At 47.3% G+C, this 18,065-nt stretch overlaps 1 protein-coding gene across 3 annotated transcripts in view; it reads left to right on the top strand.

Moving 5' to 3' along the window:
* Positions 1 to 9,902: 9,902 nt before the first annotated feature.
* Positions 9,903 to 18,065, top strand: part of PRPS2 (phosphoribosyl pyrophosphate synthetase 2) — a 43,404-nt gene continuing 35,241 nt past the window's right edge. For all 3 annotated transcript variants that reach the window (XR_003680752.2, XM_028492523.2, XM_007123984.4), the window contains exon 1: positions 9,903 to 10,186. Coding sequence is in view for 2 of the 3 variants with exons in the window: in XM_028492523.2 (XP_028348324.1) it covers positions 10,065 to 10,186 (122 nt within the window). In the remaining variant the exon portion in view is untranslated. The remainder of the gene's footprint in view (positions 10,187 to 18,065) is intronic.

Below are 18,065 nucleotides of genomic sequence, written 5' to 3' on the forward strand. Positions count from 1 at the left end.
GGGACAAAAAGTCAATGATAGAACTGGAAAGATTAAGGGTGTGTTTGTGTATGTGTGTGTCCAGAAAAGCATGTTTTGTTGAGTTATTCCTCATGGCTCTAAGAAGTTTCTAGGGGTCACTTGATACTAATTCCTATTTTATCGCTGGAGTGTTTATGAAAGTGGCTCTGTCTGCACAGCATAAAGAGAAGTGGATCTTTAGGAAGATGCCAGATGATGAAGGGACTTTTGGTTGCTGTCTATGTTGATCATGTCAATTGCAAAATAATCACATTTTCTTTTAACCATGTGTTTGCTCTCTCCACACGCAAATTTAAGGAGTATTGGTTGGAGAACATTTCTGATTTTTAAGTTCTTCCCCGCCTGTCTTCTTTATTCCCCCAAAAAAGAAAAACAAAAATGATGAGAATCTGCCAAGCAATGTGCTAGATGAAGGACTGTCAAACTCCTTATAGCCTGGGGGCCAAATCTAACCTGCCCCCCGTTTCTGTACAGCCTTTGAGCTAAGAATGGTTTTTACATTTTTTAAGTATGGAGGGGAAAAAATAATATTTCATGACACACAAAAGTTAAATTGCAGTGTCTATAAATGAAGTTTTATTGAAACACAGCCACGTGCATTTATTTACATGTGTGGCTGCTTTTGTGCTACAACTGCAGACTTGAGTAGTTGTAACAGAGACCCTATGGTCATAAAGCTGAGAATATTTACCATCTGGCCAACCCCTGTGCTAGACTCTGAGGATAAATCTGTGACCAAGACTGACCCAATCCCTGACTGTGTTACTTACAGTCTAGTCAATAGGTAATATGCAGCTAAAAGCAGCAAGATGATACTTACAGATTAAGGTCAATGCCATGAAGGCAGTCAACACAAGGAACAAGGAGGTAAAGAAAAAGTGGAGTGGGAGTGAGGGGAGGAAAGAGAATTGTGGTTTGTGGGGAGGTTAAAGAAGTGACATTTATAAACTGAGGCCAGGAGATCAAAGGAGCCAAGCCTGTGATGGAGGAGTCAGTGGAAGGAGCTTCCTGAGAGAGGAAGGCACATATGCAAAGGTCCTGTGGCCAGGAGGGCTGTTTGTGTTGTAGGAAGGAGACAAGAGAAGCTGAAGTTCAGTGAGGGCACATGAAGTTGGAGGGTTAAGCAGGGCCAAATTCCAAGCACAATGAGAAGCCATTGACAGGTTGTAAGCAGGAGAGTGACGTGATATAATTAGCTTTGATTTAAAAAAAAAAAAATCATTCTGATTGTCGCGTGGAAAGGGACTGGAGAGGCAAAGATCTTGGGACCAAATATCACGCAGGAGGCCAAGGCCAGGGCTGACTGGTGGCCATGGAGAGGGACAGAAGTGAACGGACTTGAGGTTGAGACTTTGCAAACAGAACTAACAGCCTCGGCACATGAAAAGTAATGGGCAGATCAGAATCAAGGGCTGGGGGGTGGGGGAAAGGGGAAGATATTGGCCACAGAAACATGCTTTCAGCTGTAAGATTAATAAGCTCTGGGCATCTAATGTGCAGCATGGTTATTATGGCTAATACTACTGTATTATATTTTTGAAAATTGCTAAGAAAGTGGATCTTCATTGTTGTCACCACAAGAAGGAAATCGGAATTATGTGCTGAAGGTGTTAGCCGACACTATGGTGGTGATCATTTTGTAATATATGTGTATCAAATCAACGCATCGTACACTCTAAGTTTACCCAAGGTATATGCCAATTATACCTCAATAAAGCTGGGCAGGCTGGAGTGCGGGGGAAAAGAAGGCTTCTCATTGAAGAGGCCCATTTTTTTCTGTAAAGGACCAAATAGTAAATATGTAGGCCTTAAAGCCCCATGAACTCTGCCACAACTCCTCAACTCTGTCCTTGTGGCACCGAGCAGCCATAGACAACATGTCAGTGAAAATTTTCATCTGCATGTGAGTGTGTAAAGCTTTCTTAATGAAACAGGCTGTGAACAGAATTTGGCCTTGGTTTGCCCACCCATTATAGAGTTGGATGTTCAAGACTAGCCCTCAGGAGAGAGGTCTGAGCTGGAGATATGAGCGTGTAAATCATCAGGATTTACCGGGTCATGGGCCTGGATGTCGGCAAAGAGAGCTTGTAGAAAGATCAAAGAAGACAAGAGAGGCCGAGGCACTCCAACAACATCCCAAGAAACGTTGGGTGGGCGGGACCATCTTTATCAAGATTGATTCTTGACAGGATTCTTCATTCTTTATCAAGATCTTTATCAAGATCTAAAATGGAAAGCCTTCTTCAGTTGCTCCCACTTACATGATGGAATGATGTAAGAGGCAGTGAGTGCCGTAGTAAAAGCTGCCTGGCTCCACTACAAAGCTGTGTGACTTTGAGCAAGTTACCTAACGGCTCTGTTTCCCAGTTTCTTTACCTGTGAAATGGCGATGAGAGTCATAAGACCAACCTCATAGGGTTGATGTGAGGGCCTGCAGTGTAGTAAGTGTTACATGCACATGTGACGTTGTTATTCCTTCTCTCAGTGGCTACCTTATTCTAGAAAGGGTTTGCAGCAAGTTACTTTTTCGGTCCTTACTTTAGACCCTTCACTTCTCTGTTTGGCTCACACTAAAATGAAGCTCAATTCAAGTTAACTGACTTTGTGTTTCTCCTCTCGTCAGAATGCTCCCCCGCCTCCTCACAATCCTGAAAACCCTCTATCCCCTTGAAGAACCTTCTGGCGCCACCATTATAAAACTTCCTCACGCTTCCATCTTTGCCCTGGTTGGGAATTCCTGGGCCACTTAACTTGCTGGAGTCCTCTGCTTGAATTATGTGTGCCGTATCCAGCTCTCTTAGATTCACTGAGGGCACCAGAGTCTTTATCTTTGATCTCATTTCCAACCCAAGACTGATCCAACCCACATGAAAAGGAAATTCCCCTGGGCAGCCCTCAGACTATATGTAATGACCCGAGAAATCGGCTAATTCCGCCCTCACCTTGCCTCTCAAGAAAGCGAACTCTCTCATGACCAATTTTCATGGAAAGGAATTAGTTTAATATTCATCTTCATTGGGTCCACGTGAGGTTGACTTCGGGCTTTCGTTTTATTGCCTATTGTTATGAACTTGTTGTTTTTTAGATATTTTGTACATTTCAGGCCATTATCAGTCCATGAATTTTGCTGGTCACGCTGTCCCACTTTTGAGAAGAAGTAACCACTTTAAGCCAGCTCCCTGATCCTGCAGACACAGTCCTCCCTGTCTTGGGAGGAGCTGCCGCAGGGTGTCTTGGATCATGTTGTCCATCCCCTGCCCCAGACCTTGGACCTGCTAGATCTCCAAGGACCCCGGTTCCTTTCAGTGGGAGATAGCGTTTATACCAAACTCCGTACCCTGAAAACTGGTCATTAAAAGGAAGAAAACGAAACTTTTGTCTTGATTTTCTAGTACAAACTATATTTTAGGGTAACCACGTATAGCTGTAGAAGATGAAGGGATGCTCTTCTTCACTGGAGAATTCCAGTGAATATTTGTAGACAGGAAGGGATGATAGAATTAGAAAATCAGCATTTGCGAGGGTAGAGAAGAGCCTTACAATGAAGGAATCAGACCATCACCACCTTAAATCAGTATCATCCTCAATATCCCTAATAGCAGGACAACCTGACATAATATATGAGACGTGATCATGGTATTGGAGTCATAAAGAAATGTCCTTATCTTTAAAAGTATCTCTTATTGAGATGTAATTCACATACTATTCAATTTATTCATGTAAAGTATAAAATTCCATGGCTTTTAGTATATTCACAGAGTTGTGCATCCATCTCCATAATCAATTTTAGAACATTTTCATTACCCCCTAAGAAACCCCACACGCCTTAGCCATCGCCCCCTGGACCCTCCATCCTCCCATCCCCCAGCCCTAGGTAACCCTTAATTTACGTGTCTATGGATTTGCCTATTCTGGACATGGAATCGTGCAATATGTGGTCCTTTGTGTCTGGCTTCTTTCCCTTAGCTTACTGTTTCTGAGGTTCATCCATGTCACAGCACGTATCAGAACTTCATTCCTTTTTATGGCTGAATAATATCCCACTGTATGGAACGATCACGTTTTGTTTATCCACTCCTCAGTTGATAGACATCTGGGTCATTTTCATCCTTTGGCTATTGGGAACAGTGCTGCTATAAACACTCATGTAAACTATTTCTCTGAGTACTTGTTTTCAGTTCTTTTGGCTATGTACTTAGGAGTAGAATTGCTGGGTCAGGTGGTAATTCTGTGTTTAACTGAGGAACTGCCAGATTGTTTTCCAAAGAAGCTGCACCATTTTACATTCCTACCAGCAGTATACGAGGGTTCCAATTTCTCCACATTCTCACCAACACTTGTCATTATCTGTCTTCTTGACTATAGCCGACCTAATGGGTGTGAAGTGGTATCATTAGGGTTTTCATTTGCCTTTCCCTGATGGCTGATGATGCTGATAATCTTTTCATGTATTTATTAGCCATTTGTATATTTTCTTTGGAAAAATATCTATTCAGATCCTTGGCCTACTTTTTTTTTCATTCTTTTAATGGACTTGACATTTTTAGAGCAGCTTTGGGTTCACAGGAAAATCAAGTGGAAAGTACAGAGAGTTCCTGCAAACCTCCACGTACGCGTAGCCTCTTGAGCTATCAACGTTCTGTACCAGAGTGATACATTTGTTACAATTGATGAACCAACAGTGACACATCATCATCAACCAAAGTCAATAATTTACATTAGCGTTCACTCTATGGGTTTGGACAAACGTGTAGACATGTATCTACCGTTATAGTATCATACAGAATAGGTTCACTGCCCCCCAAATCCTCTGTGCTCTACCTATCCATCCCTCCCTCCCCCTAACCCCTGGCAACCGCTGATCATTTTACTGTCTCCGTAGTTTTGCCTTTTCCAGAATATCATACAGTTGGAATCGTACACTGTGTAGCCTTTTCCGTCTCTTTTAATTAGTGATGCACATTTGAGGTTCCTTTGTGTCTTTTCATGGCTTGAGAGCTCATTTCTTTGTATCTCTGAATAATATTCCACTGTCTGGCTGCAGCACACTTTATGTATCCATTCACCTACTGAAGGACATCTTGGTTGCTTCGTAAGTTTTGGCAGCTGTGAATAAAGCTGCTGTAAACGTCCATGTGCAGGTTCCTTTGCCCGTTTTTGAATTATTTGTCTTTTTATTGCGTTGTGGTCATGTTTATACATTCTAGATACAAGTCCTTCATCAGATATATGAATTGCAAACGTTTTCTCCCATGCTTTGGGTTGCCTTTTCTTTTTTTTTTTTTGTGGTACGCGGGCCTCCCTCTGTCGCGGCCTCTCCCGTTGCGGAGCACAGGCTCCGGACGCGCAGGCTCGGCGGCCACGGCTCACGGGCCCAGCCGCTCCGCGGCACGTGGGATCCTCCCGGACCGGGGCGCGAACCCGGTTCCCCTGCATCGGCAGGCGGACGCGCAACCCCTGCGCCACCAGGGAAGCCCTGGGTTGCCTTTTCTTGATGGTATCCTTCGAAGCGCAAAAGTTTTAATTTTGATGTCCAGCTTATCTATTTTTGTTGTTGCTGTTGCTTGTGCTTTTGGTGTCATAATAAAGAACTCATTGCCTAATCCAAGGCCATGAAGATTTATACCTATGTTTTCTTGTGAGTGTTTTATAGTTTTAGCTCTTATATTTAGGGCTTTGATCCATTTTGAGTTAATTTTTATACATTATGTGATATCCATATCTTTTTATAGATGCAGACTAAATAATTTTGAGGTGAATATACGATGACTGTAATTTAGAACGCTTCAGGAAAAAAACAGATGAAGCAAATATAGCAAAATTGTGACAGCTGCCAAATCTAGGTGATTGGTTTAGGGGTGTTCATTTTACCCTCCTCTCTGTTTAAAAATTATTTTTCTTTACATGATAGAAAGTAAAAGATATAGAAATAAAAATCGGAAAAATACTTGATTACGAGTGAAAATGCCACTAATTGAAGAATAAACTTGCATCCATTTTAACTTATAATTTAAATTATTTATAAACATTAGCGTTTTATAATTAGTTGTAAAGTGTCAGACTCCTAATAAAAACACCTGATAGAATGGATGCGTCAGGGTGTCTTGGCATTGCTCTTAGGAACCAGTGTTCTAGAGCTTCTCACTCCAATATGGCAACTACCAGTCACATGCGGGTGTTGAACACTTGAACTATGGGAAATCTAAATTGAGATGCGCTGTAGGTGTAAAGTATACATCGTACTTCAAACACTTGGTATGAAAAACCTGGAAAATATCTAATGAATAATTTTAATATTGATTACAAGTAGGAGTGATAATATTTTGGGATCTGTTGGGTTAAAGTGTATTACTAAGATAACTTCACTGGTTTCTTTTTACTCTTTTTAAATATGGCTACTAAACATGTAAATTACATACATGGCTTGTATTATATTTCTCTTGGACAGCACTGTTCCAGAGAACAAAGGGCTGAGCTAGAAGGTCTGCATTCTAATCCCCTATTGCCTTTTACTAGCCATGTGACTTTGCGCCATTTCTTCCATTTCTCAGCCCTAGGAATAGTTGAAAATAAATTCATTCAGAAAATATTTAGAGCTCTCACTATACAGAAAGAACCTGGCTAAATGATGCGGAGAATACAAGATGTGAAACTGTTCACGAACTCAAATGAGTGCTTTCCCACTTCAGCCCTATCCATGAGTCAATGAAGACAGAAGTCGACAATGGAAATATCTTATCATTTTAATTTTCTCCACTAACATTTTATCTTAAAATAATGAATATTTTATAATATGTTCATGGTCTAAGATTTTATGTACACATAGTAGATGTTCTTTTCATCCTCTGGGTCTCGAGTCTTTGAACGTGTGTTCCATTTTCTTGGGGGCTTCCTCAACTCCACGTTCTGTCCAAGAAGTCAGTGCACTGGGGTAGACAGCTGGTGGACTGGTGGACCTAATATTCATGCCCTTATGTTGTCCCATACCACTTTGACGCTGGTCTTGGCCATGTGACTTGCTTTGGCCAATGGGACATTAGCAAACAGGATCAAAGCAGAGGCTGGATAAGCTCTTGCTCATTGAGCCTTATCTTCTTGGAACCCTCTTTCTTGGAACCCTGCAGCCATGCTGTGAGGAAGCCCAAGCAGCTCTAAGGAGAGGCTCACATGGAGGAAGAAAGGGACAGTGGTTTGTTCAGACAAGTGGTTCTTAACCTGGGGTGATTTTACTCCTTAGGGGACATTTAGCAATGTCTGGAGACACTTTTGGTTGTCACAACTGGTGGGGAGGTGCTACTGGTAGAGGCCAGGAATGCTGGTAAACATCCTACAAGGAACAGGACAGGGCCCACAACAAAGCATTACCCAGCCCAAATGTCAGTAGTGCCAAGGCTGAGAGACCCGCTCTAGACCAAGGTCCCCACAACCTGGGTGCTATGGATCAAGGATAAAGGGGCTTAGGAGAGAAAGTGTTCACCCTTAAATAAAGATCAGCTTTCTGGACAGTCTGCTACTCATGGTGATTTTAGATGACTCTCATCCATCCCAGTGGGACATTTCCCCTTGTTTACCCTCAGCATTTAAGCATAGTAACTCATCAAAGTGTTGTACCAACAACCATTTTATTAGTTGCCCCAACCCAGATATTGCTTCTCCCTGGTAGTATTGAAGTCATGGTTTGTGACAATTCAATCATAGCTTACAAGTGCCCGACCATAAACAGACTTGGAGGACAGGTGCTTTAACTTCTACTGTTTTATAGAGTCCGTCCGTTTTGTTATCAAAGAACTGCAGCCCCACCGTGCCAACAAGAAGCCACTTTCCCTCTGAGAAGAATGTGTATATATTTTGTCTATGAGAGAAATTTTAAGGACATAAAAATTAGAGTAATACTGTTGGTAGTAAATTTTATTAGGAGAATTTAAAATAATTACGTTGGCAGACTCATTCAATAAAAATTTTAAACATATGTTTGAGTATGAGTATAAATCTCATTGCTCTGGTAATTATCCATAGAATCCATAGATAAGAAGGCATTGCAAGAAGGGTTTTCCCCCCCAAAATTAATAGAGCACGTATACATCTCCAGGCGGAATGAAAAAGGGGCAGAGGTGCTGCCATAACTAACGCTTTGGACAATTTTTTGGTAAGCAGGCAGATGCAGGAGTTTAAAAGAAACACGTGATGTGCTAGGCAGTCTAATTTGCAAAGTACATGGGCCCAGATGAAAAATTCCAATGATATGAATAATCCCAACAATCCCCCAAATCCCAAAAATACGAAGTCAGATTAGAGCAGGCTACAACCCACCTGCGAGTGGCCTTCTCTTGTCGATGGAGAGCCAATTTTTGGCAACGTTAGGTAAAACCCAGCCATTTATCCAACCTGTTTAATCTGTTTTCACTGAGGAACGTTGAACTGTGACCAGCATCATCAACGCGCGAGTCCTCCACCCCCATGTAACACATTCCCTTCCACCACATTTGGTTTGTGCCCAGAGGTTGGTTTGGGAGTGTATTTGCTTCTTGAGAAAGACTTTTTGCTCTCGTCTGCAGGGAGGGAAGGGAAGGCGGGGCCTCCAGGGATGTGGAGGGCTTCGGCTGGGGGCCACCTGGGCGGACTGCATTCCTGGGGTCAGGCCTTTGAGAAAGCGACAGGCAGGAGGTTGTGAAGCTGGCACAAGGACCACCACATCTACGTAAAAATGAGGAATCTGGAAGGGCCTTTGTTCCATCGCACATCACGTCGAGAGCAACCTTGCCCCCTCCACCTGCGGTCAGGGCTCAGATGGTCACTGGCGCTGTGAATTTTTCAAGAACCCTGGACAGTTCTTTTCTTTGACTAAGGACTGGATGGTAAATAATTTAGGCTTTGAGGGCCAAGAGGCAAAATGGAGAGGATATTATGTAGGTACTTATATAACAAGAGAGAAAAAAATTCACAATGTTTTTATTGATGAAATGCAAACTGTAATAATAGAGTACAGTTTTTTGCAGTACACACCCACTAATGAGAGGAAAGGAGTTCCTTTCTGAAGGGGATAATATGTCTCTTAATTGGGGTTCAATGGTATTGTAGCTGTTATCACATACATACACAAATGTTCAAGTGTAAAATCATGCTTAGCTCTCTGGTGCAAACAGGCAGCATGCGGTCTGGCCTGCAGGCCAGTGTGCAGACCCCTGTGATCTGCACCAGTGATCTACAGTGGGTTTGGCGGTATTCCAGGTTAGGGGTCGCTCCTGGTTGCGAGGCACCTTCATCGCCCTTCCCTCACCCTCCCTCTGTGCCCAGTTAATCTGGTTCATTGAATCTCCCCCGCGAAGCAGGCCAGAAAGGTCAAGATTAGGGCCTGGAGCTCTCCCATGGCGCCAGGCCCCCCAGGGTTTCTCATCCTACAGCCCTCGCTGTGTAGCAGCCTCTGCCTCGCAGCACCCGCCTCGCAGCACCCTCGGGCTCTTCCTCCAATCCTCCTCCCCCTCCCTCTCTCGCTCCTCCAGCTACTCCTCCCGCCCCCATCTTCTCCAACACCCCTTCCCCTCCCGCCCTCCTTCCACCCTTTCCCTTCCAGCTCCTCCTCCCCCGCCCCGCTCCCTCAGTTCCTCCTCCTCCAGCTCCTCCTTCGGGTCCTGTTGCGGCACTTTCCCACTCCGCCTCCGCCTCCAGCTCCTCCTCCCTCAGCTCCGCCCCTCCAGCCCCTCCTACCCGGCCCGCGGCTGCGTCTTCCTGCTCTTCCCACCGCGCAGCTCCTCCTCCCTCAGCTCCGCCCGTCCAGCTCCGCCTCCGGGATCCGCGGCTGCGCTTTCCCGCTCTTCCCACCCCGCAGCTCCTCCTCCCTCAGCTCCGCCGCCTCCAGCTCCTCCTCCAGTCCCGTCCCTCCAGCTCCCCTCTCCCAGCTCCGCCCCTCCAGCTCCGCCCCCTCCAGCTCCTCTTAGCTCCGCTCCTCCCGGTGTCGGCCAGTCGCGCTTTCCAGCTTTCGCCACAGGCTCCCGAGTTACCGCCGCCTCCGCCGCCCCGCGCCGCCTGGAGCCCCGCGCCTGACCATGCCCAACATCGTGCTCTTCAGCGGCAGCTCGCACCAGGACCTGTCCCAGCGCGTGGCCGACCGGCTGGGCCTGGAGCTGGGCAAGGTGGTCACCAAGAAGTTCAGCAACCAGGAGACCAGGTGGGGGCCGGGCCGGGGAGGGCGCTGGGCACGCGGCTGCGGTGCCGGCCCGGCGCCGGCGCTTACCTGGGACGCCCTCCGCGGCTACCCGCTCCCTCTTCCGGGGCGGGACTGTCACTACGCGGCCTCCGCGCCACCGCCGCGGCGTCCGGGAGAAGCCGAAGAGGGCGGCCCCATCCCGGAAGAGCGACCTGCGGGCGGTCACAGGGCACGGGAGGAGGTGGGCGCAGCTGGCGGGAACCGCGGGGCAAGCGGGGAGGGACGGCCCTGGGCGTGCTCGCCCCGGCGTCCGCGTTCCTGCCTGGCCGATCCCAAACCCCGTGCGCGCGAGGGAACGTCCCGCCCACGTCCCCAGCCCCGGCTGCGCGCTGGATTCGCCTGGGGCCGTTGAAAGTGCCTCTTACCCGCCCTGCCCAAGATTCCGGTCCGAGGGCTGCGGGGTCGGGTTTTTAAAAGCTCCCAGGTGACAGTCCTGAGCTGCCAGAGTGCAGACTTCTGAGTTCTCCAGAGGCTGTGGTCCTGCAAAGGGTTTAAAGAACCTGAAAACTTCAGGGCTCACGTCCTGGGATCCCCTGTGCTAACTTTTCTGCTTCAGAGATGATGGACTTTTTCTTTTCAGCTTCTTCGTCGTCCTGAGACTCTGCTATGTCCCGCAGCAAGGCCATGGCTTGAATGTAACTGCTGCCCATGTCTCAGGTCCACAGGAAGCGGTCGCCTCTGTTCAGTGAAATCAGGCTGGTGGCCCCCTCTGAAGCCGGACCAGCGGCTCCTTTTTTTCCACTTGCCTGAGTCCACGCAGCTCTTGACTAATTTCAAGTTGGTCCCATTTCTCCCCCACCCTTAAATATCTTCCACTGTACTCACTTATTGATCTTTTTTTTTTTTTAAGTTACCGATCTTTTTGATATCTTTGGCAAAGATTCAGTTCAGCCAACATTTCCAACAAGCGGTGCTGGAACAATTGTTGGCAGCTGCAAAAAAACCCAAAAAAGTCCATCCATACTTCCCACCATTTCAAAAATGAACTTGAAATGGATCGCAGGCCTAAATGTAAAACCTAGAACTACAAATTTCTAGGAGAAGACATCGGAGAAGAATCTTGATGCCCTTGAGGTGGGCAAAGATTGCTTAGATACCGAGGGGTCGTTATTATTACATAGAGAGAAGGTGGAGGTTGCTGTTTTCGGCTTGTTAGCATAGGGGAAACCCTTCTTCCAGGTGGGAAATCACCACTGCACAACCCTGATGATAATATAAGTGAAGAAACATTTGTGAATGAGTATCAGGTGGTGTTAATGCACGAGTCCTTCAGCTAAAGAATTCCACTTGGCAGAGTTTTATCCAGAGGTCTCGGAGGAAGGCCAGGGCTCTGGAGAAGGGTAGTGTCTTTAGATTTGAATGCCACAATATCTGGCAGCTCTGTTCAAGTTGCAGTAGCTTTCAGAAGAATGGGATGATAGTTTGTCTCCCGGAGGCGGTGTCATATAAGTCAAGGAAAAATGTTTATTTGGTTTTGAGTATTTTATAACTACCACTCGATAATTAGAAATCATGAGGTGTCAGAAACCACTCAGCATGAAGTCTGGGAATTGCTATATAGTTACATTTTATGTTTTTATTATCTAGACTATGAAAGGTTAACTTCCTGACTTTTCTCTTTCCCATGAACTGTCTAGGCCCAGAGGTTGATTTTTTTTTATAAAGAGGACTGACTCCCTGTACCAGATACTGCCCTAGTGATCCGGTTTTTACCGTGTGGTCCTAGAGGTGAGAAGTAGAAGGGTATAAGGAAGAGAGAATTGATACAATTCCTGTTCAGGGGCCCCTTCCTGAATCTCTCCCTGAACCAAGACGAGAAATCTGGTTTGGTGCCTGGTCCTCAACTCCTCCCATTACCCATTTAAAAAACACTTTCTAGTTGGACACAGAGCCTGATGATTTTACCTTCTCGTGTCTAAATTATTTAAGCTCTGCAGGGAGGCGTTGGCTCCAGCTTTACAATTGACCGCTGAAGTGCCACAGTGATGCCCTAGGACAGCACTGATGATGCTGTCTGAAAGTCTATTGGAACCCATTATGTTGGTCAGTTAACATGCCCAGAGCAGCTAGCTGGATCCTGAGACCCAAAGTTCTGGTTATCTGTTGTGTAACAAGTCACCCCAGAGCTTAATGGTCTGAAACTAGTTGTTAATTTGACTCTCAGACCTGCAGTTTGGGCAGGGCTCAGCCAGGAAGGCTCGTTTCTGCCCTGTGTGGTGGCATCTGGGGCTGGAGGGTCCACTTCTAAGCTGGCTCACTCACATGGCTGGTAAGTTGGCACTAGCTTTGGCCTGGGAGCTTGGTTAGGATCCTCAGCACCTCTCCCCACAGGGCTGCTGGAGCTTCCTTATTAGAGCGTGGAAACCGGGGTCCAAGCACAAGGATTCCAAGACACAGGAAGTGGCAGCTCCCAGTCTTTTAAGGCCTGGGCCCCAAAGTCAGTGAGTGCATCGTCGCTTCTGTCACGCTGTGTTGTCAAGCACGGAGTCCTCCCAGATCCGGGGGAAGAGGCCATAGACTGCACTTCTTGATGGGGAACGTGTTAGTCTGTGGCCGTCTTTTAATTACCACACCCCTTCGTTGTTGGCTCCGATAAACTCATCAGCCTTCTTATTTCAGGGTCAGTAAAGAGCAGTGGATGCTGCCTCCCGGCCACGGTTTTTAAAAGACCTAGAGTAAAGATCAGTCGTGACCGTCTTGATGAGGAGAAGCAGGAATAGCTTTGGGGAAAAGTTGCCATGGTGACTGTATGTATTTTCTGTCTTCCCCTGGACTGCTAGTCATATGGGGATTGAGGTTCCTTAGAAAAAATAGGCCAGAGAAGCTGAAATTTGGGGGCTTAAACAGTCATAACACCAGGAGTTGTTGGCAAACCTTTTCTGTAAGGGGCCAGACAGCATGTTAGCCTTCGTGGACCCATGGTGGCTCTGCTGCTGTTGCGTCTTACAGTTCTGTAGCTTAGAAGTCCATCATGGGTCAGTGTTCCTTTCTGGAGGCTCTAGGGGAGAATCCATTCCTTGCTTTCCCAGCTCTCAGGGGCTGCCTGCTTTCCTTGGCTCTTGGCCCGTTCTTCCGTCTTCAGGGCCAGCCACATAGCACGTCTCTGACCCTACGTCAGTCCTCACATCTCTTTCTCTGACCTCTTCTCTCTCCCTCTTGCATTTTTAAGGACCCTTGTAATCACATTGGGCCAACTAGAATCATCGAGGGTAATCTCCCTGTTGTACGGTCACCTGACTAGTAGCCTTAATTCCATCTGCCACCTTGCTTCCCCTTTGCCCTATAAGACCAGGTGGGGGCCGGGCCGGGGAGGGCGCTGGGCACGCGGCTGCGGTGCCGGCCCGGCGCCGGCGCTTACCTGGGACGCCCTCCGCGGCTACCCGCTCCCTCTTCCGGGGCGGGACTGTCACTACGCGGCCTCCGCGCCACCGCCGCGGCGTCCGGGAGAAGCCGAAGAGGGCGGCCCCATCCCGGAAGAGCGACCTGCGGGCGGTCACAGGGCACGGGAGGAGGTGGGCGCAGCTGGCGGGAACCGCGGGGCAAGCGGGGAGGGACGGCCCTGGGCGTGCTCGCCCCGGCGTCCGCGTTCCTGCCTGGCCGATCCCAAACCCCGTGCGCGCGAGGGAACGTCCCGCCCACGTCCCCAGCCCCGGCTGCGCGCTGGATTCGCCTGGGGCCGTTGAAAGTGCCTCTTACCCGCCCTGCCCAAGATTCCGGTCCGAGGGCTGCGGGGTCGGGTTTTTAAAAGCTCCCAGGTGACAGTCCTGAGCTGCCAGAGTGCAGACTTCTGAGTTCTCCAGAGGCTGTGGTCCTGCAAAGGGTTTAAAGAACCTGAAAACTTCAGGGCTCACGTCCTGGGATCCCCTGTGCTAACTTTTCTGCTTCAGAGATGATGGACTTTTTCTTTTCAGCTTCTTCGTCGTCCTGAGACTCTGCTATGTCCCGCAGCAAGGCCATGGCTTGAATGTAACTGCTGCCCATGTCTCAGGTCCACAGGAAGCGGTCGCCTCTGTTCAGTGAAATCAGGCTGGTGGCCCCCTCTGAAGCCGGACCAGCGGCTCCTTTTTTTCCACTTGCCTGAGTCCACGCAGCTCTTGACTAATTTCAAGTTGGTCCCATTTCTCCCCCACCCTTAAATATCTTCCACTGTACTCACTTATTGATCTTTTTTTTTTTTTAAGTTACCGATCTTTTTGATATCTTTGGCAAAGATTCAGTTCAGCCAACATTTCCAACAAGCGGTGCTGGAACAATTGTTGGCAGCTGCAAAAAAACCCAAAAAAGTCCATCCATACTTCCCACCATTTCAAAAATGAACTTGAAATGGATCGCAGGCCTAAATGTAAAACCTAGAACTACAAATTTCTAGGAGAAGACATCGGAGAAGAATCTTGATGCCCTTGAGGTGGGCAAAGATTGCTTAGATACCGAGGGGTCGTTATTATTACATAGAGAGAAGGTGGAGGTTGCTGTTTTCGGCTTGTTAGCATAGGGGAAACCCTTCTTCCAGGTGGGAAATCACCACTGCACAACCCTGATGATAATATAAGTGAAGAAACATTTGTGAATGAGTATCAGGTGGTGTTAATGCACGAGTCCTTCAGCTAAAGAATTCCACTTGGCAGAGTTTTATCCAGAGGTCTCGGAGGAAGGCCAGGGCTCTGGAGAAGGGTAGTGTCTTTAGATTTGAATGCCACAATATCTGGCAGCTCTGTTCAAGTTGCAGTAGCTTTCAGAAGAATGGGAGGATAGTTTGTCTCCCGGAGGCGGTGTCATATAAGTCAAGGAAAAATGTTTATTTGGTTTTGAGTATTTTATAACTACCACTCGATAATTAGAAATCATGAGGTGTCAGAAACCACTCAGCATGAAGTCTGGGAATTGCTATATAGTTACATTTTATGTTTTTATTATCTAGACTATGAAAGGTTAACTTCCTGACTTTTCTCTTTCCCATGAACTGTCTGGGCCCAGAGGTTGATTTTTTTTATAAAGAGGACTGACTCCCTGTACCAGATACTGCCCTAGTGATCCGGTTTTTACCGTGTGGTCCTAGAGGTGAGAAGTAGAAGGGTAAAAGGAAGAGAGAATTGATACAATTCCTGTTCAGGGGCCCCTTCCTGAATCTCTCCCTGAACCAAGACGAGAAATCTGGTTTGGCGCCTGGTCCTCAACTCCTCCCATTACCCATTTAAAAAACACTTTCTAGTTGGACACAGAGCCTGATGATTTTACCTTCTCGTGTCTAAATTATTTAAGCTCTGCAGGGAGGCGTTGGCTCCAGCTTTACAATTGACCGCTGAAGTGCCACAGTGATGCCCTAGGACAGCACTGATGATGCTGTCTGAAAGTCTATTGGAACCCATTATGTTGGTCAGTTAACATGCCCAGAGCAGCTAGCTGGATCCTGAGACCCAAAGTTCTGGTTATCTGTTGTGTAACAAGTCACCCCAGAGCTTAATGGTCTGAAACTAGTTGTTAATTTGACTCTCAGACCTGCAGTTTGGGCAGGGCTCAGCCAGGAAGGCTCGTTTCTGCCCTGTGTGGTGGCATCTGGGGCTGGAGGGTCCACTTCTAAGCTGGCTCACTCACATGGCTGGTAAGTTGGCACTAGCTTTGGCCTGGGAGCTTGGTTAGGATCCTCAGCACCTCTCCCCACAGGGCTGCTGGAGCTTCCTTATTAGAGCGTGGAAACCGGGGTCCAAGCACAAGGATTCCAAGACACAGGAAGTGGCAGCTCCCAGTCTTTTAAGGCCTGGGCCCCAAAGTCAGTGAGTGCATCGTCGCTTCTGTCACGCTGTGTTGTCAAGCACGGAGTCCTCCCAGATCCGGGGGAAGAGGCCATAGACTGCACTTCTTGATGGGGAACGTGTTAGTCTGTGGCCGTCTTTTAATTACCACACCCCTTCGTTGTTGGCTCCGATAAACTCATCAGCCTTCTTATTTCAGGGTCAGTAAAGAGCAGTGGATGCTGCCTCCCGGCCACGGTTTTTAAAAGACCTAGAGTAAAGATCAGTCGTGACCGTCTTGATGAGGAGAAGCAGGAATAGCTTTGGGGAAAAGTTGCCATGGTGACTGTATGTATTTTCTGTCTTCCCCTGGACTGCTAGTCATATGGGGATTGAGGTTCCTTAGAAAAAATAGGCCAGAGAAGCTGAAATTTGGGGGCTTAAACAGTCATAACACCAGGAGTTGTTGGCAAACCTTTTCTGTAAGGGGCCAGACAGCATGTTAGCCTTCGTGGACCCATGGTGGCTCTGCTGCTGTTGCGTCTTACAGTTCTGTAGCTTAGAAGTCCATCATGGGTCAGTGTTCCTTTCTGGAGGCTCTAGGGGAGAATCCATTCCTTGCTTTCCCAGCTCTCAGGGGCTGCCTGCTTTCCTTGGCTCTTGGCCCGTTCTTCCGTCTTCAGGGCCAGCCACATAGCACGTCTCTGACCCTACGTCAGTCCTCACATCTCTTTCTCTGACCTCTTCTCTCTCCCTCTTGCATTTTTAAGGACCCTTGTAATCACATTGGGCCAACTAGAATCATCGAGGGTAATCTCCCTGTTGTACGCTCACCTGACTAGTAGCCTTAATTCCATCTGCCACCTTGCTTCCCCTTTGCCCTATAAGCGAACATATATATTCAAAGGTTCTGGGGATTAGGACATCGACGTCTTTGGGAGGCCACCCCGTTCTCAGCTCACGGGCTATAGATTATTGACCCCTGAGCTATATGATACTGTGATTTCCAGATTGACTTCACCTCACAGGTGATGTGATGTTCACGAAGGAATTACACGTAGCTCCTTAGTACTCGAGCTTGGAGGGAGTATGTAGAATTCGGTCTGTCACATGCTCATCCCGAGGTTGGCGTTGTACTCTTTCCATCCATGGCAGAGCACGTGCGAGGTTAAGACCCACTGTTATCAAAACTCATTTTCAGATCCTGTCAACTTGAAAAATGGCATTTTTGTCTTCTAATTATTCTGTTTAAAGTTGGGTAGAAGCTTCTGTTGATTCAGTTAGACTGCTATATGGTATTCGAAATGCCATTTGTATTGACATTTTCTTTAGAAATAATTAGCTCTTTTAATAAAACAATACCATTGGGTATAATGGGTTTCTGATTGCAAGAGACGGGATACAGGTAATTGTGTATGTATGCCAGTGTTGTGCTGACTCGTTCTCTTGTTGAACCCCCAGAATCCTATACCTGAAATACAGAAACTTGCTGGTAGGCAATTTTCAAAGACTTTAGCTCCTATTTGCTCTTTCTCAAGAAGCTACTGGAGGATGCCCATCAGTAAAACAAGGAAGTGCACCAAGAAAGAGTACAGGAAGTGGGAAATCGAGGGCAGGAGAGGTTCAGGAGAGGGAATCCCCAGGAGACAGCTGTGCACTGGTGGAAAGAGAAGGCAGCTCAGGGAGACTCGGGCAGGCTGAGGAATGGAGATCACGCTCGAGGCCTTTGACATTGTGGGATTTAGTTTGTTAGCCAGGTGTGGAGGCTGCCATTTGTATTCAGTACTTGGAAAACTTAGTAGATGAAGAGGTTGGATAATTTCCTCCAGGGTAAACAGACCCCCAAAAGTTGTGCATAGAAGGGAAATGCAAACTTGGTGTTCAGTTTACTGTATGACTCAGCTCTGAATGGCACTGACACAGTTAAAATGTAGCTGTCAGATTTAGTTGGAAAATGCTGATCTATGTCAGGAGGATGGCAAGATGAGATGGGAAGGCTGCACACGGGTGCGGGTGATGGGATGGGGAGGAGATAGAGGTAAATCCTCCTCCTCCCCCTCCCCCCTCCCCCTCCCCCTCCCCCCTCCCCCTTCCCCTCCCCCCTCCCCCTC

Source organism: Physeter macrocephalus, chromosome 7 (assembly GCF_002837175.3).
Source record: "Physeter macrocephalus isolate SW-GA chromosome 7, ASM283717v5, whole genome shotgun sequence".
Lineage (NCBI taxonomy): Eukaryota > Metazoa > Chordata > Mammalia > Artiodactyla > Physeteridae > Physeter > Physeter macrocephalus.